The following is a 21,103-nucleotide window of genomic DNA, read 5'->3' as shown; positions in this document are numbered from 1 at the left end:
GATGAATTTCTGTTGTTTGGAAAATTTATACATATAAAATGTAACTTGCAAAATCAGTCCTATGACTTCATAGTGGTGTGTGTTAATTTTAAATAGGTACTTTTCAATTTGGAAATGCCCCTCTTTAAAATTTTTTTTATTATTACCAAAGCTACATATGATCATAGTTTAATGAGGAAAAACAGCTATTTCAAAAAATAAGTCTTCTAAAGTTATTCCCCAGAGGCAACCATTTTCTGTTCTTTTAGCTGTTTTGTTTTTTCAGTATTTACTTCAAATCCCTCAGCAACATGTTTATATTGCTTCTTGGTTTGTATTACTGCTTGCTTTGTGATTTTAGCTGTCATCAATTATTTGAGTCTCTGCGTATTTGAAAATGGCTTTATTCTACTTTTATAATTGATTTTTAATTTGGCTGGGTATAAATTCTTAGTTAGAAATAATTTTCTTTAGAATTACTAGTACTGATGTTGAGAAATCCAATGCACTTCAAAGCTTTTATTCTATTTTAATTCCTTTCTTCCACTCCCTGGAAGCTTATAGAATTATTTCTTTGTCCCCAGTGTTCTAAAATTTCATGATGATGGACCTTGCTCTAGGTCCATTTTCATCCATTGTGAAGGATCCTCAGAGGACCTATTCCATTTTCCATTTTGGAAACTCATGCCCTTAAGTTCTGTGAAACTTTTTTTATTTCTCTGATTATTTTCTTTCTCTGTTTTCTCTGTTGTTTCTAGAAACTTTATTATTTATGCATTGCCCTCTTGGCTTGGTCCTCTAATTTTCTTGTACTTTTATATTTACTCTATTATTTTTCATCTACTTCCTGGAAGATTTTTTCAGCTTCACAACCGTAAATTTTTCATTTCTGCTATTATGCTTTTAATTTCCAAGAGTACTTCCCTCCCTTTCTTCTTTAATCATTCCTTTTTTGGAGCATCCTGTTGCTTTATAAATGTTATCTCTTCTAGTTACACTGTCTCGAAACTCTGTACATGGATATGGCTTGGAGACTATGGCCTTCAGTAAAGGGTAATCTGGCTGGATGTCTTATGGAGGAACCCTCAATATCAGAATCTTTAGTCTTTTCTCCCTGGCTTGTCTGATTCCCTAGAAAATAATCATTTTATATGATTCTGCTGTCCTGTGTAGAGGCATAAGCCTCTTTATCTTTTGGGTGACATGGGAGGATAAGAAGGCTGAGAGAGAAGGCAGAGCTCAGCATTTATTATGTAACTTTTATTTAATCTCTCTGATATTGTAGAATAGTCTGCCATCAATGTGGGATTCCTTTATCCAGATACCTCTGTTTTACCCTCTCCAGAAAATAAACCTCTTGCTTTCTGCGAGAGTAGGTTGGAGAAGTACTCTATCATGTGGAACAGGTACAGAGAGGATATAGATCAGTGTTGCACATAATCAACTACTTAAATATTCTTTGACCAATCCTCCTATTGTAGCCACACACCCCTCACTTCCCCTTGCATCATTTCCTAAGCCTTTTTTACATTACCACATTCTAACCCACATGCTTCTCAACTTTCCATATTGCCACCTTAGGAGCTGTCAGGTTGGCTAATCAATTACTAAACTAATTTTTAGTTTCCAAAGTTTTCTTTCTGTTTCTTTTTTAAGATTTATTTATTAGAGAGAAAATGCTCACACACACAAGTTGGGGGGGAGGGGTACAGGGAGAGAATCTCAAGCAGATTCTCCGCTGAGCATAGAGCCCTCCGAGGGTCTCCATCTCATGATGCTGAGATCATGACCTGAGCCAAAATCAAGAGTCACTGCTGAACTAACTGAGCCACCCAGGCGCCCCTAATTTCCGAAGTTTTGTTGCTATTGATCCCTTTCCAGTTCTCTTTGTTTCTGTACGCCTTACTATACAGCATTGAGGGGGAGTCTAGGTCAAATATGTTCAGCCTACTCTCCTTTCCCCAAGTTTCTAAATAATTAGTTTTTAACAGTTAAGAGACTATATTCATGTTTTAGATTTAATTGATGCTTTAAACTTAATTCCTATTTAATTCATCTCATATTCTCTTTCTTAATAGGAAAAGTCTTTTTAATCTGAGCTTTCTTTATTTTCTCCTTTCTACTTCACAGTTTCTTCATACATCCTCCTGTGTTCTCAGACCTCCCTCCTATTCTCTGCATCCCACCACTCCAGCCTCTTCTACAAACTTCCCCATCCTGGAAACAAGTTAAATCCCCTCACTTTCCATTTCTCTTAGCCTGTCTACACATTAAATGGCCTGTTTTTAAACCTATGGAAGTTTCTTAGTTAAGAAACTGAATTAATCAACTTTCCTTAATCCTTAAGCTCCAGTCCCAGCTTTCTTATTTTTTAATTTTCTCTTTAAAAAAAAAAAAAAAGTTATTCATCCATTTCCACTTAGTCTTTTATATGAGCTTTTTTGAAAATTACTTTCTTTTTTTATATTTTATTTTATTATGTTAGTCACCATACAATACATCATTAGTTTTTGATGTAGTGATTCACTATTCATTGTTTTCATATAACACCCAGTGCTCCATGCAGTACGTGCCCTCCTTAATACCCATCACTGGGCTAACCCATCCCCCTACCCCCGTCCGCTCTAAAATCCTCAGATTGTTTCTCAGAGTCCAGTCTCTCATGGTTCATCTCTCCCTCTGATTTCCCCCCCTTCATTTTTCCCTTCCTTCTCCTAATGTCCTCCATGCTATTCCTTCTGTTCCACAAATAAGTGAAACCATATGATAATTGACTTTCTCTGCTTGACTTATTTCACTTAACATAATCTCCTGCAGTCCCATCCATGTTGATGTAAAAGTTGGGTAGTCATCCTTTCTGATGGCTGAGTAATATTCCATTGTATATATGGACCACACCTTCTTTATCCATTCATCTATTGAAGGGCATCTGGGCTCTTTCCACAGTTTGGCTATTGCGGACATTGCTGCTATAAACATTGGGGTGCATATGGCCCTTCTTTTCTTTGCAAACAAAACCACCAACCCCTTTTTGGCCACAGCCTAATTGACTGCCTATTTTCCATTGAAACCTTTTCTTCTCATTCTTGTCTTGTTCTTGTTTTACTTCTCAGAATTAATGGGATTTGTTTTTTCCCCTCTTGTGTCTGTTTTTCCCTTTTCCCCTTAGATGTGGGCCTCTATTTCCCTAGGTTACCTAGGGAACAAAGCAGGAAAGTTCACAAAAATTTTTGACTTTTGAAGTTTTTCTTCTTTGTTAAAGTGATGTGATTTTTTAATAAAGATTTATATGCCATTAATAAGGTTTAACTTTTAATATTTAGGCAGGTGCTGTAAAGGACTATATTAAGATGATGCTTCAGAATGATTCACTTAAATTTCTGGTTTTTGCTCATCATTTAAGCATGCTCCAAGCTTGCACAGAAGCAGTCATAGAAAACAAGGTATGTTATCATTTTTCTGTAAAATACTTTTTAGCATGCAGGTTGTTAATAGACTAAACATCAATTGTAGTCTTGTAATTGAGGGTTCTTTTGGCCTTATTTAAATGATGATATATTAATTATTATTAGATTTTTTCTTGCAAATTATACTAATATTATTATTATGTTGATGATAAACTATTAAACTTTTTCTTCTATTCCAGGCTTATAATTTTCCACCAATCTAATTATCTGGATTGATTAAAATATGCTGACTTGATAGGCTATATTGTGAATTCCATTATTGTTATTGGATATACCATTTGAGACTGGTGTAGGCAATTAAAAATTAGAATTTTTATTTACCTGCAAGTCAGTTTTAGAATATGGTGATGTCAAGGGGAAACAGAATGAATTCAGCCAATGTTAGTACCCAGCTGCAGGTACTAATATCATATCATATCTTTAAAATGCCTCTTGAGGAAGAGTTAAATTAACCTTAGAAATATTTTTTTAATGATTGGGCAATAAAATTAGATTCATAATATTTTCTTATTTTGATTCCATTAAGCTTAAAACTTTAAAACTACTGGGATCTATTCTAAGTATAGCAGTCATTCTCCCCAGTTCTGCTTTACTGATGTGTTTAGAATCCCGTTTAACATCAGTAACAGTTAAAAATGGTAGACAGTCATGGGTTGGAGGTGAATCTCTCCCAAACTCTCCCTAGCCTGACAATGTGTGTTTTCTTTAGAAAGACTGTTGGAAGATTTTATAATCTCCCTTATTGGATATTAGATGGCTCACTGAGCAATGTGTATCTGTTTGTGAAGACATAGAAAGTTAATATGGGACATTCTATTTAATGATTAACTTGACTATTTCCTTATGAAAGTGAATATTGGTATGTCTCAACTATATAAGGCTCTGTTTTCCATAGAAGTGCATATATAAATGAGACTAGGTGAAATTCATGACTTAATACTGAATTTTAGAAAGTTGAGTAATGAGTTCTTTTTAGTTACTCTAACACACACTGATTGCTCCCTTTTTCTAACCCAAATCATTCCTAGAAGACAGCACTGTTGAGTTTAGCACTTAATGTTTCCCTACTTTTTAAAAATGTGTGTGAGTGTCTTGGTTCCCCAACTCAATGGAGGTGCCTTATCACATATTTCTGTTAAGTTTAGGAATGTGAAAAAAATGAATTCAAATGGTACACCAAAAAAGATATTTTCCCAGTTAATATTGGGATATTTCAGAAGTCAATGCACTACTCTTCATGAATCCGTAATAACGTGGGTAAAATCCTCTTTCTCCCTTTTTCCCTGTCTGGCTTTATTTTTACTTTGGAATCAGTGAACCTGAAACTTTAAAGTTAGTTTGATCTATCATTTAAAGTTTACATGTGAATTTATACAGAATTTTACTGAAGACATTAGCTTAATTCAGTGATGATTTATGGAGCTCCTGTTATATACAAGGCATTGCACTTGGCATTGATGGTATGAGGATGAATTAGACATAAATCCTACCCTCAAGTAGATTAAAAGATTTAAAAATAGGGAATTGTTACAAGAAGCTATTAAGAAATTTGATTAAGATTCTTCTTATATAACATTTACTAACCTTTCATCGTAACCTATTTATATTTTGTTATTTGAAGCATAAAAATAAGGCATAAAACATAAAATGAGATGGGTGCATAGGGGTTTGTGCTAATTTTGCTATTTCCCTTGTTGATACTAGGCTCGCTACATTAGGATAGATGGAAGTGTTCCATCTTCAGAAAGAATACATCTAGTTAATCAGTTTCAAAAGGATCCTGATACTCGTGTGGCTATCCTAAGCATTCAGGCTGCTGGCCAGGTAAGAAATTCCATGTGTAAATTTGATAATGAAATGTCATTAAGATAATAAAAAGGTCATTAAGCATAATTATAACTTTACATCAAGATAAAGGTGTAATAAATATTCTACTTTGGAGAGTGCTAGAAAGTATAATAGAAGGAGACCTCAACACCTCTGACTCAAATCTTAAATTTTCAAGGAAAGAATTTCCTAGATGAATATAGTTAATTTGATGCTAATACCTTTCCAAGACCTTTTTTTTTTCTAACTTTGAATTTGCATAGAATTTTCCTTTCATTTCTTATAGCACTTATACTTACTTGATTGGTTTCACCAGAGCCTGTGAAGTAAGGTGACCTCAGGGAAAAGAACTTTTTATGGAGCACCCCTGGTTTGACCCTTAGGATTGGGTTTGGCTGCAAGTAAATGAAAACCCAAATTAAGAATGACTCAAATACACAAAGTTTTACTCTTTCATGTAGACAGTCCAAGGTTAGCATGGTAGTTCCACAAAGTCCTTAGGGCTTAAGCGTCTCCTGGCTTTCTGCTTTACCACTCCTAGCAGGTATCTCTTTTTTAAGAGAGCTGCTAGAGTTCCTCCATCATATCTGTGATCCAGGCAGCTGACTGGAGAAAGGCATGCTGCATCTCATTCACCTGCAGTTAGCCCTATGGTTACAACTAACTTCAAGGGAAGCTGGGAAAAATAGCCTTTATTTTGTCTAGTCACACTAAAAGTCAGGTGTTATGTTACAAAGAAATAAGAACTGAATAGCTCTTATGGAAGACAATGACAGTCTCTGCCTCACTGTGTAAGGGGGATCCTTCTGGACTTCTTTTTCCACTAACATTCTACAATATTTTGATGTAAATATCTAAGCCAGGATATTTAACATAGAGAAAAGTGATTGAACATATTTTCTGTGCATCCAACCTGATATACAGCATATCTCTAGACTCTGGAATCTGAACCAGGGCCTAAGATCTGCTTTTAGCCAGCCAATTGATGTCTATAAAATTGATTATAGAGAGAAGCTCCATGAGGATAAAGAAGTTCTAGAACTTACCAGGAGTTCTTACCAAAAGGAGGATTATCTCAATACTTCCCTCATGTTGGGTTAAACCTCTAGTAGTCTAAGTTTTATATCTGTTAGAATATTCCAGCCAGAGAGAATGTCATCAAAAAGAGCTTAAAATTAGAAATGGAACACTCCTAGCATGGGGGAAGAAAAGTAGAAGGAAGCCAGGCAGGAGGATCTGGGAATGGCTTGATAAAAGACTTTCTGAAGTTAAGACTGTATAGGGCACCCATATTTTATTCAAAGCTGTATTCCTGAGGACCTGGTATAATTCAAAACGCATATACTTGAACACTAGTATGTTCATAGGAATAAAGGAAAGTAGAAAGGGCTTTGTTCTTGGGGCATGTGAATCTTCCACTGTAGTTTAGTAGTATGTTAGAGGGATGTGGGTCTCGCCAGCATATTTCCCTTTTATTCTTGTATGGTCATATGATGCTTCTAACACACTTAAAGGTTTTCATCCCTCTTGAAATACTACTTGTTATTTTCCAGCATCATCTCTAATATTTTGTGGTGTTTCCTGTCCTAAATAGCAGCACAGTTTAGCTTGATGGTTGTTGGGCTTACCATGTTTTTATCACTTCTAACTTCTGTTCCAAAGTGATGGATCTTTACTGAATTTTTCAGCTTGAGAACTTATGCCACCATTTAATGAATGCTGGTATGATGTCGTTATGTGATATAAAAATATTTTAAGTTAAAGTAATATAAAAATAACAGCACAGCAGTCACAAAAGTCATTCACTGATGGAAGTTCCAGGGCATGTGAACACCAGCGTGGATTAGATGATTCTTTCAAAGGATGATAGGTATTTCTTTCAACCACATAACATCATTTATTACTGTGTGGCAATAGCTTAAGCATGGCTCACATTTCACCCAGCCTTTCAACTTTAAAATCGTCTATTTTGGGAGACATTCTTAATTTGAGATTTGCATTTTTCGCATAGTGATTATACAACAAGACTTAGTTAATACTTACTAATGTCAAACTATTTCAAACTGATGTAAAATGCAATTGCACAAAATAGTCAATTGTGTTATATATATATTGAGATAAAAGCCGTGAACTTAAGAGTGTTTGAGATGTAACATGAGAAATTTCATAGGAAAAGAACAGTGTGACTGGAAACATGATTTTCTTGCTTTATAGAGCAACACTATGAATTAAATGAATAGAGGAAGTCGTTGCTCTCTGCCTAGTTGCTATGGATACCATGTGTTAGAAATTATATTATCATTTATAATGTATTGTATTAGATTTTCCAGTGGTAATGTGAATCCAGTCCTCATCAGAGGATAAAGTGATTTTGTTTATATATATACCCATCAAACTGACTTTTGAAATATTGAAATACCTTTTAAATGTGTTTTTTGTAGTTTACCTGGCCATTTGCAATAAGCGGTCTTCATTTGCCTTTCATGAATTAAATTTTCTTAATTTGGCTTAAAACGAAAGATTGATTTATTTTTAAGTCCTTTAGCTTTCTCTTGTTCATTTAACATGTTCAGAAAGACTTTGTTATATCTGGCTGTATGTTACATTCTCAGTTTATTTGCATCTCAATTTCTTCACTTTATTTTGCTTAGGGTTTGACATTTACTGCTGCAACTCATGTTGTATTTGCTGAGTTGTATTGGGACCCTGGACATATAAAACAAGCAGAAGACCGGGCTCACCGAATTGGACAGTGCAGTTCTGTGAATATTCACTACCTTGTTGCAAATGGGACTCTGGACACCCTTATGTGGGGGATGTTGAATCGAAAGGTAAAGCTTCAATTCAAACCAGGTTACCAACTTATTCATTATGTAGAGCCTACGTAAGTTAAGAGACTGAGTTGTAGTGTTTTCAGGCAAAGGATATTCAAGTACACTAAGATAGTGGTGTTAATAGGGACCAAGGTTAGAAAAGTCTTCAGCTGGTAGTACCTTACTTATCCTTACTGGGAGAGACGTGCATTTACATGTGTTCTTCCTGTCTTCCAAGGCCTTCATCTACCATTTTAGAGGCCAGAAAAAGATGAGCTAGCAAGGAACCTTAACAGTGTCAAACCCCAAGTCCTTTGTGTAAGCTAAGAATAAACCCTTACACAGAAGGATTGAGTTCTGGCTAATTTTGGACAGAGGACAGCCTGTACCTGGACCCCAGAAAGGGTAGGAGGGATGTCGCTTGTTCTATCCACTCAACTGTCCCTTCTCCTCCCCAACCTGGAGGGGTATTCATAGAAAGGATTTGACTAATTGTTCGAGGATGTTTTTCAAGCCCTGAATATATATATTCAAAATGGCCAATCATGTGGGTTCAGTTTCAAAGTTTATAAATATAAGAATAAAAGTTTTTATGAGAAAAGAAAATAGTATAACTTCTCTGGTTAGACATTTACCTCATTAAGTATAGGAATCACCGACTTGGTAATTTGGTTGTAATTTTGAAAAATTTTATTACTAAGGTCCATGACAGGTTGAAACACTAAGAGTTTCTTTAGTGAATTGCTTGTGGTTTAAATGCAAAATCAGGTCACTGCTTAGTAAGTATCAGCTGTGAGAGAACTTTTGTAAAATTCATATGCTTCTTCATCTTACAGACACAAGTTACAGGGAGCACATTGAATGGTAGGAAGGAACAACTTCAGGCTGAGGAAGGTGATAAGGAAAAATGGGATTTCCTGCAGTTTGCTGAAGCTTGGAGTCCAAATGAAAGCTGTGAAGAGCTCAGGAATGAAATTTTGTTCACTCACGTAAGATTATATGACAAATTCTTTTCTTTTTTAATTTTTAATATCCTAAAACTATAACTTTATCATATATTTTTTAAATAGCAAATTTTAATTGTGCTGTTAAAAGGAGCTTCCACATAAAGCTGGAAAACCTCTTAGAGCCACCAGATGACATTACAAGGAGGCTGCACCAGTGGCTTGTATCTTCCAACAGTTAATGCCAGTGTTCACTGTTCTCCTTAGAAAAGGAAGCTCAATAGAATCCAGCCTTCAGAAGAAAGCGTAGATGGCTGTGTGTCCAATCCAGAGGACAGGGGAAAATGTATTAAATTTACCACAAAGTGTAACACAGACAGGTCACAGACTCTCTAAAGATATTGGCATTACAGGGCGCCTGGGTGGCTCAGTTGGTTAAGCGACTGCCTTCGGCTCAGGTCATGATCCTGGAGTCCTGGGATCGAGTCCCGCATCAGGCTCCCTGCTCGGCAGGGAGTCTGCTTCTCCCTCTGACCCTCCTCCCTCTCATGCTCTCTGTCTCTCATTCTCTCTGTCTCAAATAAATAAATAAAATCTAAAAAAAAAAAAGATATTGGCATTACAATGTCCAAAGTGTATAAGAATTTATACAATTTAATTAGTAAAATAAAAGCCAACAGAAAAATAGGCCAAGAATGTGAACATTAGAGGACACCTGAATAGCCAAGAAGCATGGAAGGAAGCTCTTCCTCACCAAATTAAGGCAAACTGTAAAGGCACATTTTTCCCTTGACAAGTATTAAGTAATCTGTGGTGTGGTACTTTGAGATTATGTGGCTGTCCTGTGTCCAAAACTTTTCATCCGATGGACTTAGCATTCACTCTGATCTTTGTCTGAATCAGTTTTAAAATAGTGGTTTTTCTAATTCTATCTTTGCTTCTATATTTATTAGCTGGCATTTTTCTGTAAAGATGAACTTTATTTTTCCTTATTTAAAAAAAAATATCACTAGAACTTGGGGATTCTGTTACTATTAATGTATTATAATTCCTCACTTTTTTCCTTTGTTTTTCTTAAGATCTGGCTTATAGAGGCACCTTTCTTTCTTTTCTTTCTTTTTTTAAAGCAAGTCCCTACATTGCTCTGAGTGCTTTCTAGCTTTCTGATAAACAATTTGAGACTGACCTTGTGTTTTCTTTGCCCCAGACCTGGAACCAGCATTTCTTTAAGGAGTCCTGATTCCTTTAACTGGGGAATGATACTTAGAAATCAGGATTTTTTTTTTATTGCTCTGGATATCATTACTTCTGAGCTATTTTCAGTGTATAGAGTGATTTATACACATATACATTTTTGCGTGGATAGGTTAATATGTATATATGTGTATATGTGTGCATTTTTAGTTCATAAGCTCACTCTAATATTCCAGTTCAACTTCAGCACCACCAGGTTCTTCTTCACCTTCTCCTTATATCTATGCAAAAATAAGTATTTATGTTTCCCTTATCCAACAGTAAGAACTCTGGTTCCTGACATCATCATCATATTTGCTCAGTGGCTCTGTCCTTCCATACATGCAAAATACTTGTAAAATAACTACACTAATACCATATTTTACACCTACTAGATTGGCAACAATGAAAATACTTGACATACCAAAAATGTTAGGAACATTTCATATACCAAACTCTTCATATACTGCTGGGTAGGAGTATAAATTGTAACTCCTTTGAAGAGCAGTTAGGCAGTATCTGGTAAAGTGGGAAATGCCTTCCAACCAAACCATTCCATTTCTAGGAATATATTCTTACCCATGGGTATAAGGATACATGTACAAGGATGTTTATTGAATCAGTTTCTGGAATGCCAAAGATTGGAAACAACGAAAATACTTATCAGTAGGAGATGGACTACTTAAATTGTCTTAAGAAGGGCGCCTGGGTGGCTCAGTTGGTTAAGCGTCTGCCTTCAGCTCAGGTCATGATCCTGGGGTCCCGGGATCCAGCCCTGCATTGGGCTCCCTACTCAGTGGGGAGCCTGCTTCTCCCTCTCCCTCTCCCTCTCCCTCTCCCCTCTGCTCATGCTTGTGCTCTCTCTCAATAAATAAATCTTAAAAAATAAAAAAATTTTAAAAATAGTAATAAGATACCATTTAGAAGTTAACATGAATAAATTAGATTTATATGTTTTAACACGATCAGATTTTGAAAGCATAATGTTATTTTTAAAATGCATAGCACATACACACAAATAATATTAGGTATTTTATGAATATATATGTATATTTAATCAAATATATAAACATAGATTGGAAGAACACATATTAAACTTGTAATATTGATTTTGTCTGGAAGGAGAATGGGTCTGGGGAAGAGTAAAAAATTTAATAGCAACTTCAATAGAACTATTTTATTTTTAAAAAGAATAGGAAGTAAACCTTACAGTATTAGTATTTGTAAATCTTGAATGGTGGGTATGTCTCTGTATAATAACAAATACTATCACAGGCCATATATAACTGAATAAGAAATTATACATTAGAAAAGCTTATAGTCATTCAGACTGTCTGGGGTTTTTTTCCCCTAACCCTTTTGGTGCAATCTGGTGTGAGAGTTAGGGAGAGTTTTTATTTTTTTTTAATTTGAGTATAGTTGACACACAGTGTTAGAGGTGTACAAAATACAGTTTTAGGTTTACAAAACAGTGATTTGAAAACTTTATGCATTATGCTATGTTCTCCACAAGTGTAGCTATCTGTCCCAATGCATTTCTGTTATAGTATCACTGACTATTTTCTTTATGCTGTGCCTTTTATTCTTGTGACTTATTCATTCCATATAGGGGGGTTTAATTTTACTTTTTGAAAGAATTGATCATATAGGAATAAAATTAAAGTCTACAAAGTTTAGTTCCATAGGAAGAAACAATGTTTTTTATGTGAAATCTTACTAAATTTTTTAGGTATCTTATTTAGAGCTAGTACTTTTCTTTTTTTTTAGGATACTAGAATGCCATTCTGTCAAATATTGCTAAAAAAAAAGAAATGGATTACTTCTAAGACTTTTTTCTTTTGTTTAACAAACTACTTTCCTGGGGCGCCTGGGTGGCTCAGTCGGTTAAGCGTCTGCCTTCAGCTCAGGTCATGATCCCAGAGTCCTGGGATCGAGCTCTGCATGGGGCTTTCTGCTCGGTGGGAAGCCTGCTTCTCTCTCTCCCACTCCCCCTGCTTATGTTCCATCTCTCTCTCTCTCTCTCTAATACATAAATAAAATCTTAAAAAAATAAAATAAAAAAAGACTTTCCTTTTGGTGGTGTTTATAATTTTGGTCTATAAAAAAATCAATAGGTATTTAAAATCCTAGGTATTTTAAAAATACATAACTAAAATTATGATTTGTAGCTGTTTGTTCTCTAAAACTTTCTAATTATAGAATTATGTTTCAGGGTTCATTTTTAGGATAGTATTAAGAATTTGAAATGCGGGGCACCTGGGTGGCTCAGTCATTAAGTGTCTGTCTCTGGCTCAGGTCATGATCCCAGGGTCCTGGGATGGAGCCCCGCATCAGGCTCCCTGCTCCGCGGGAAGCCTGCTTCTCCCTCTCCCACTCCCCCTGCTTGTGTTCCCTCTCTCGCTGTGTCTCTCTGTCAAATAAATAAATAAAATCTTTAAAAAAAAAAAAGAATTTGAAGTGCATCTTCCCATGAGTATGCATATTTATTGTTTTTTAAGTGTATCTGAAGAAGAACATATATCTGTGTACAAAGTTTCTTAAAACTCACCCAATCACCTTTACCAAATCTTTCTTTTATGAATCAGGTGTTTTTCTTTCACAGTTCAGTATTACCTTGCACAGATATTTCAATGCATGTCAATTTTTTTAAGAGCAAATATTTATTTTTTTATTTTTTACTGAGGTAAATTTGGTAAATAATGTTTCAGATGTACAACATAATAGTTCAATTTTTGTATACACTACAAAGTGATTTCCACAGTAAGTCTCAGTACTCACGGTCACCGTACAATTAACCCCCTTTACCCATTTCAGCCAAGCCCCAACTCCCTTCCCCTCTAATAACCACCACTGTGTTCTCTGTATCTGTGAGCTTGGTTTGGTTTAGTTTGATTTGGTTTAGTTTGATTTGGTTTTTTAGACTCCACACATAAGTGAAATCATATGGTATTTGTCTTTCTCTGCCCAATTTTTTCACTTAGCATAATACCTTCAAGGTCCATTCATGTTGCAATGGCAAGAATTCCTTTTTTATAGCTGGGGACTAGTCAGTGAATAGATATATACAATACATTTTCTTTATACATTCATTCATCATTGCTTCCTTATCTTGGCTATTGTAAATAATGTTGCAATGAGTATAGGAGTGCAATATATCTTCTTGAATTAGTGTTTTTGTTTCTTTGGATAAATGCCCAGAAGTGGAATAGTTGAATCATATGGTAGTTCTATTTTTAATTTTTTTAGTACTCTCCTTACTGTTTTCCATAGTAGCTCTACCAGTTTACATTCCCACCAACAGTACACATTGTTCCCTTTTTCCCACATCCTCACCAACACTTTTTGTTTCTTATCTTTTTGATAATAGCCATTCTAACTGGTGTGAGGTGATATCTCATTGTGATTTTGATTTGTATTTCCTTGATAATTAGTGATATTGAACATCTTCTTATGTGCCTCTTGGCCATCTATATCTTTTTTATTTTTCTTCATCTGTATGTCTTCTTTGGAAAAATACCCCTTTAAATTTCCTGCCCATTTTTTAATTATATTGCTTGTTTTTCTGCTATTGATTGTTTGAGTTCTTTATATATTTGTGATATTAACCCCTTATCAGATATATGATTTACAGATATATTTTCCTATTTAATAGGTTGCCTTTTTATTTTGTTGATGGTTTCCTTCACTGTGCAAAAGCTTTTCAGTTTGTTGTAGCCCTGCTTATTTATTTTTGCTTTTTGTTGCCTCTGCTTTGAAGTCAGATCCAAAAATTCAGCTCCATGACCAATGTCAAGTATCTTACTGCTTATGTTTTCTTATAGTTTTATGGTTTCAGGTCTTAATCGATTTTGAGTTAATTTTTTTTTTTTTAAAGATATTTATTTGAGAGAGAGAGAGAGAATGAGCAGTGGGGAGGGGCAGAGGGAGAGAGAGAGAAGCAGGCTCCCCGCTGAGCAGGAAGCCCGATGCGGAGCTCGATCCCAGGACTCCGGGATCATGACCTGAGCCGAAGGCAGATGCTTAACCAGCTGAGCCACCCAGGTGCCCCGATTTTGAGTTAATTTTTGTGCATGGTGTAAAATAGTAGTCTAGTTTCATTCTTTCATATGTGGTTTTGCAGTTTTCCTAACATCATTTATTGAAGATACTGTTCTTTCCTCATAGTATGGACTTAGCTTTTTTGTGGTAAATTAGTTGACCATAGATGTGTGGGTTTTTATCTGTGCTCTCTATTCCGTTGATCTATGTGTCTGTTTTTATGCCAATACCATACTGTCCTGGTTACTATAGCTTTATACTATAGTTTGAAATTGGGGTGCCTGCTACCTCCACCTTTGTTCTTCTATCTCAAGATTGCTTTAGTTATGTGAGGTCTTTTGTGGTCCCATACAAATTTTAGGATTATTTGTTCTGGTTCCATGAAAAACTCCAGTGGGATTTGATATGAATGCATTAGACCTCTAGATTGCTTTTGATATTATTAATCTTTCAATCCATGAGCACAGAATACCTTCCAATTTATTTGTATATTCTTCAGTTTCTTTCATTAGTGTCTTATTAGTTTTCAGTATACAGGCCTTTCCTGTCCATGGATAAATTTATTCATAGGTATTTTATTCTATTTGGTGCAATTGTAAATGGAATTTTTTTTTCTTATTTCTCTTTCTGATAGTTCATTAGTAATGGACAGAAATGCAATGTTTGTGTATATTAATTTTGTATTCTCCTACTTTACTGAATTCATTTATTAGTTCTAACCGTTTTTTGATGGAATCTAGGGCTTTATGTGTATAGTATCATGTCATCTACAAATAGTGACAATTTTATTTCTTCCTTTGTGATTTAGATGACTTTTCTTGTCTGATGGCTGCAGCTGGGAATTATAATACTATGTTGAATAAAAGTGGCAAGAGTGGGCATTCTTGTCTTGTTCCTACTCTGAAGAGGAAGAACTTTTTCAACTTTTCCCCATTGAGTATGATGTTAACTGTGGGTTTTTCATATATGGCCTTTATTAAATTGAGATACTTTCCCTTTGTTGAGAGATTTTATCATAAATGAATATTAGATTTTGTCAAATGCTTTTTTCTACATTTATTGAGATTATTTTTATCATTTGGTTTGTTAATGTAGCATAGTTATTAATTTGTGGGTGTTGAACCATTCCTGCATCCCTAGAATAAATCCTACTTGATCATCATGTATCATCCTTTTAATGTATTATTGAATTCTGTTTGCTAATATCTTAATGAGGATTTTTGGATCTGTGATCTTTGGGGATATTGGCCTGTAATTTTTTTTTTCTGTCATGTACTTGTCTGGTTTTAGTATCAGGGTAATGCTGGCCTCATAAAATGTATTTGGGAGCATTTCCTTCTCTTTAGTTTTTGGAAGAGTTTGACAAGTATGTTATTAAATCTTCTTAAATGTTTGGTAGAATTCATCAGTGAAGCCATCTCTTCCTAGACTTTAGTTTGTTGGGAATTTTATAATTTCTGATTCAATCACTTCATTATTAGTCATATGTCTACTCAGATTTTCTATTTCTTCATGGTTCAATCTTAGAAGATTGTATGTTTCTAGGAATTTATCCACTTCTTGTAGGTTGTACAAGTTGTTGGCCTATAATTATTCATAATAGTCTCTTATGATCATTTGTATTTCTCTGGTAACAGTTATGACTTCTCTCATTTCCGATTTTATGTGAACCCTCTCTCTCTTTTTCTTGAGTCTAGCTAGAGGTTTGTCAATTTTGTATACCTTTTCAAGAAAACAACTTCTTGGGGGGTGCCTGGGTTCAGTCATTAAGCGTCTGTCTTTGGCTCAGATCATGGTCCCAGGGCCCAGGGTCCTGGGATCGAGCCCCGCTTTGGGCTCCCTGCTCAGCAGGAAGCCTGCTTCTCCCTCTCCCACTCCCCCTGCTTGTGTTCCCTCTCTCGCTGTGTCTCTCTCTCTGTCAAATAAATAAATAAAAAATCTTTAAAAAAAAAAACAAACCAACTCTTTGTTTCATTAATCTTTTCTATTGTTTTATTTTTAAGTCTCTATTTCATTTATTTCACTCTGATCTTTATTATTTCCTTCCTTTTAACATTATTTCCTTCTTTCCTTTGGGCTTTGCTTGTTCTTTTTCTAGTTCCTTTCTTTATTATTATTATGTTTTGTTAGTCACTATACAGTACATCATTAGTTTTTGATGTAGTGTTCCATGATTCATTATTTGCATATAACACCCAGTACTCATTGCAGTACGTTCCTTTAGGTGTTCCTTTAGATTGTTTGAGATTTTTCTCGTTTCTTTTGGTAGGCCTGTATTGCTATGAACTTCCTTCCCTCTTAGCACCTCCTATGCTGCATTCTATACATTTTGTTGTATTTATAGATATATTGACATATAGATAAGACATATTTCTGTTTTCATTGTCTCATGGTACTTTTTTATTTCCTCTTTGATTTCTTCATTGGCCCTTTGTTCTTTAGTAGTATGTTGTTTAATATCCACCCATTTGTAATTTTTTTCCAGTTTTCTATTTGTAATATATTTCTAGTTTCATACCATTTTGATTGGAAAAGATGTTTGGTATGATTTCAGTCTTCTTAAATTGATTGAAATCTGTTTTGTGGCCTAACATGTGATCTGTCCTGGAGAATGCTTCATGTGTACTTGAGAGGAATGTATTCTGCTGCCTTTGGTTGGAATGTTCTGTATATATCTTTAAAGACCATCTGATCTGGGGTCCCTGGATGACTCAGTCACTTAAGCATCCGACTCTTGATTTTGGCACAGGTCATGATCTCAGGGCCATGGGATCAAGTCCCATGTTGGGCTCTGTGCTGGGTGTGGAGCCTGCTTGAAATTCTCTTTCTCCCTCTCCCTCTGCCCACCTCCCTGCTCGTGCTCTCTCCCATTCTGTCTCTCAAGAAAAAATTTAAAAAAATTAAAAAGACCATCTGACCTAGTGTGTCATTTAAGGCCAATGTTCCCTTCTTGATTTCCTGTCTAGATGATCTATCCAATTGTATAAGTGTGGTATTAAAGTCCCCTACTATTATTGTATTGCTGCCAATTTCTTACTTTAGGTTTATTATTATTGGCTTTATATATTTTGGTCCTCCTTTGTTGGGTGCATAAATATTCACAAATGTTATATCTTCTTGTAGGATTGACCCCTTTATCATTATGTGATACCTTTCTTTCTCTTATATTACAGTTTTTTTTGGTTTTTTTTGTTTTTTTTTAGATTTTATTTATTTTTATTTTGAGAGAGAGAATGAGAGAGAGAGAGCACATGAGAGGGGGAAGGGTCAGAGGGAGAAGCAGACTCCCCGCCGAGCAGGGAGCCCGACGCGGGACTCGATCCCGGGACTCCAGGATCATGACCCGAGCCGAAGGCAGTCACCCAACCAACTGAGTCACCCAGGCGCCCATTACAGTCTTTGTTTTAAAGCCTCTTTTGTCTGATACAAGTGTAGCCAAACCAGCATTCTTTTAGTTTCCGTATCTGTGGAATGTATTTTTCTATTCCTTCACTTCCAGTCGTGTGTGTCCTTAGATCTGCAGTGAGTCTTGTTTTTTCGTCCATTCAGCCACTCTTCCTCTTTTGACTGGAGGATGTAGTCCATTTATTTATAGTAATTATTGATAGGTATGTACTTATTGCCATTTTGTTAATTCTTTTCTGACTTTTTTTTTTTTTTAAGATTTTATTTATTTGACAGAGAGAGAGACAGTGAGAGAGGAAACACAAGCAGGGGGAGTGGGAGAGGGAGAAGCAGGCCTCCCACCGAGCAGGGAGCCGGTCGCGGGGCCCAGTCCCAGGACCCCGGGATCATGACCTGAGCTGAAAGCAGACGCTTAACGACTGAGCCAACCAGGCGCCACTTCTTTTCTGACTTTTATCATAGTTCCTCTCTTTTCCTTTCTTCTTCTGTTGCTCCCTTCTGTTGCAGTTTGATGACTTTCTTTAATGTTGTGTTTAGATTCCTTTCTCATTATCTTTTTTTGTATCCACTGTAGGTTTTCACTTTGTGGTTAAAATGTGGTTTATATATAACAGCCACTATATATATGGCAGTCTATTTTGAGTTGATAGCAACTTATGTTTGAATGCATTCTAAAAATTCTACATTTTTCGTGCCCTCTCACCTCAGTGTTTTATGTTTTTGATATGAAGTTTACATCTTTCTTTTTTGTGTATCCCATAACTAATTATCATGGTTAGAGTTGATTTTACTATTTTTGTCTTTTAACCTTCATTCTAGCTTTATAAGGGGTTAATTTAATAAACGGTTACTATATATTTGCCTTTCCAGTGAGATTTTTACTTCATATGTTTTTTTGTTACTAGTTAATGCCTTTTCTTTTCAGCTTAAGGAAGTCCCTTTAACATTTCTTGTTTAGTGATGATGAATTCCCTTAGCTTTTGCTTTTCTGAAAAACTCTTTATTTTTCCTTCAGTTCTGAATAACAGCCTTGTTAGGTAGAGTATTCATGGTTGGAAGTGTTTTCCTTTCTGGACTTTGAATATATTGCGCCACTCCTTTCTGGCCTGCAAAGCTTCAGCTGAAAACTCAGCTGATAGTCTGATGGGGGTTCCCTTGTATGTAACAAGTGTTCTCTTGCTACCTTTTTATTTAAGAGAGGAGGTGAGGGGAGGGGCAGAGGCACAAGAAACGCAGGCTCCACATGGGGCTTGATCTCACAACCCTGAGATCATGACTTGAGCCGAAATCTAGAGTTGGATACAACCTACTGAGCCACCCAGTAGACTTTAAAACAAAGACTGTAACCCCTCTTCCTGCTTTTTAAGATTCTCTCTTCATCATTAACTTTTGACATTTTAATTATAATGTGTCTTGGTGTGTGTTTCTTTGAATTCATCTTACTTGGAATTCTGTGTGCTTCCTGGACATGGGTGTTTGTTTTCTCTCTCACATTAGGGACGGTTTCTGGCTATTATTTCTTCAAGAAAGTTTTCTGCCCCTTTCTCTCCTCTTTTTGTGGGACTTCTGTAGTGCAAACATTATTCCCCTGGTGTTGTACCATGAGTCCCTTAGGCTATCTTCACTTTTTAAAAGTTCTTTTTTTATTATTGCTCCTCTCTTTGGGTGAGCTCCACTTCCCTGGTTTAGGTTGCTGTTCTGTTCTTCTGCATCATCTAGTCTGCTTTTGAACTCCTTTCATGTATTTTCAGTTCAGTTCTTTTTTTTTTTTTTTTTTCAGTTATTGTATTCTTCTTTCTGTGACTTCTGTTTGATACATTCTTCTGTTTTCTGTCTCTTTGTTGAAATTCTCTCTCTGCTTGTCCATTGTTCTTCTGAGATTGGTGAGCATCTTTTTTTTTTTCATGTTCTGTATACTGTTTATTATTTTTTTCTTATGTTATGTTAATCACCGTATATTACATCATTAGTTTTTGATGTAGTGTACCATGATTCATTGTTTGCATATAACACCCAGTGCTCCATGCACTATGTGCCCTCTTTAATACCCATCACCGGCTAACCCATTCCCCACCACCCCCCTCCCCTTTAGAACCCTCAGTTTGTTTCTCAGAGTCCATAGTCTCTCATGGTTCGTCTCCCCCTTCCCTTGCCTTTGGCGATTTTTCTAGGAAGAAGTTGCTGCGGCTGAGGTCAAAGAGGTTGCTGCCTGTGTTCTCCTTTAGGATTTTGATGGACTCCTGTCTCACATTTAGGTCTTTCATCCATTTTGAGTCTATTTTTGTGTGTGGTGTAAGGAAATGGACCAGTTTCATTCTCCTGCATGTAGCTGTCCAATTTTCCCAACACCATTTGTTGAAGAGACTGTCTTTTTTCCATTGGACATTCTTTCCTGCTTTGTCGAAGATTAGTTGACCATAGAATTGGGGGTCCATTTCTGGGCTCTCTATTCTGTTCCATTGATCTATGTGTCTGTTTCTGTGCCATTACCATACTGTCTTGATGATGACAGCTTTGTAATAGAGCTTGAAGTCTGGAATTGTAATGCCACCAGCTTTGCTTTTCTTTTTCAACCTCCTCTGGCTATTCGGGGTCTTTTCTGGTTCCATACAAATTTTAGGATTATTTGTTCCTTTTCTTTGAAAAAAGTGGATGGTATTTTGATAGGGATTGCATTGAATGTGTAGATTGCTCTAGGTAGCATTGACATCTTCACAATATTTGTTCTTCCAATCCATGAGCATGGAATGTTTTTCCATTTCTTTGTGTCTTCCTCAATTTCTTTCATGAGTATTTTATAGTTTTCTGAGTACAGATCCTTTGCCTCTTCGGTTAGACTTATTCCTAGGTATCTTATGGTTTTGGGTACAATTGTAAATGGGATCGACTCCTTAATTTCTCTTTCGTCTGTCTTGTTGTTGGTTTATAGGAATGCCACTGATTTCTGTGCATTGATTTTATATCCTGCCACTTTACTGAATTCCTGTATGAGTTCTAGCAGTTTTGGGGTGGAGTCTTTTGGGTTTTCCACATAAAGTATAATATCATCTGCAAAGAGTGAGAGAGTGACTTCTTTGCCAATTTGGATGCCTTTTATTTCTTTTTATTGTCTGATTGCTGTGGCTAGGACATCTAGTACTATGTTGAATAGCAGTGGTGATAGTGGACATCCCTGCTGTGTTCCTGACCTTAGGGGGAAAGCTCTCAGTTTTTCCCCATTGAGAATGATATTCACTGTGGGTTTTTCATAGATGGCTTTTATGATATTGAGGTATGTACCCTCTATGCCTATACTCTGAAGAGTTTTGACCAAGAAAGGATGCTGTACTTTGTCAAATGCTTTTTCTGCATCTATTGAGAGGATCCTATGCTTCTTGTTCTTTCTTTTATGAATGTA

At 35.9% G+C, this 21,103-nt stretch overlaps 1 protein-coding gene across 4 annotated transcripts in view; it reads left to right on the top strand.

Annotated features, from left to right (window-relative positions):
- Positions 1 to 21,103, top strand: part of ZRANB3 (zinc finger RANBP2-type containing 3) — a 307,849-nt gene that overhangs the window by 232,829 nt on the left and 53,917 nt on the right. For all 4 annotated transcript variants that reach the window (XM_045868960.3, XM_064586450.1, XM_064586452.1 and 1 more), the window contains 4 exons: positions 3,303 to 3,422; positions 5,151 to 5,270; positions 7,925 to 8,104; positions 8,923 to 9,075. In XM_045868960.3, the coding sequence (XP_045724916.1) occupies positions 3,303 to 3,422; positions 5,151 to 5,270; positions 7,925 to 8,104; positions 8,923 to 9,075 (573 nt within the window). The remainder of the gene's footprint in view (positions 1 to 3,302; positions 3,423 to 5,150; positions 5,271 to 7,924; positions 8,105 to 8,922; positions 9,076 to 21,103) is intronic.

Source organism: Mirounga angustirostris, unplaced genomic scaffold, assembly GCF_029215605.1.
Source record: "Mirounga angustirostris isolate CCGP_5_RB_7025 unplaced genomic scaffold, mMirAng1.0.hap1 SCAF_3, whole genome shotgun sequence".
In the NCBI taxonomy this organism is placed as follows: Eukaryota; Metazoa; Chordata; class Mammalia; order Carnivora; family Phocidae; genus Mirounga; species Mirounga angustirostris.
The sequence above is the reverse complement of the archived record's forward strand: the minus strand, read 5'-3'. Positions and strand labels throughout refer to the sequence as shown.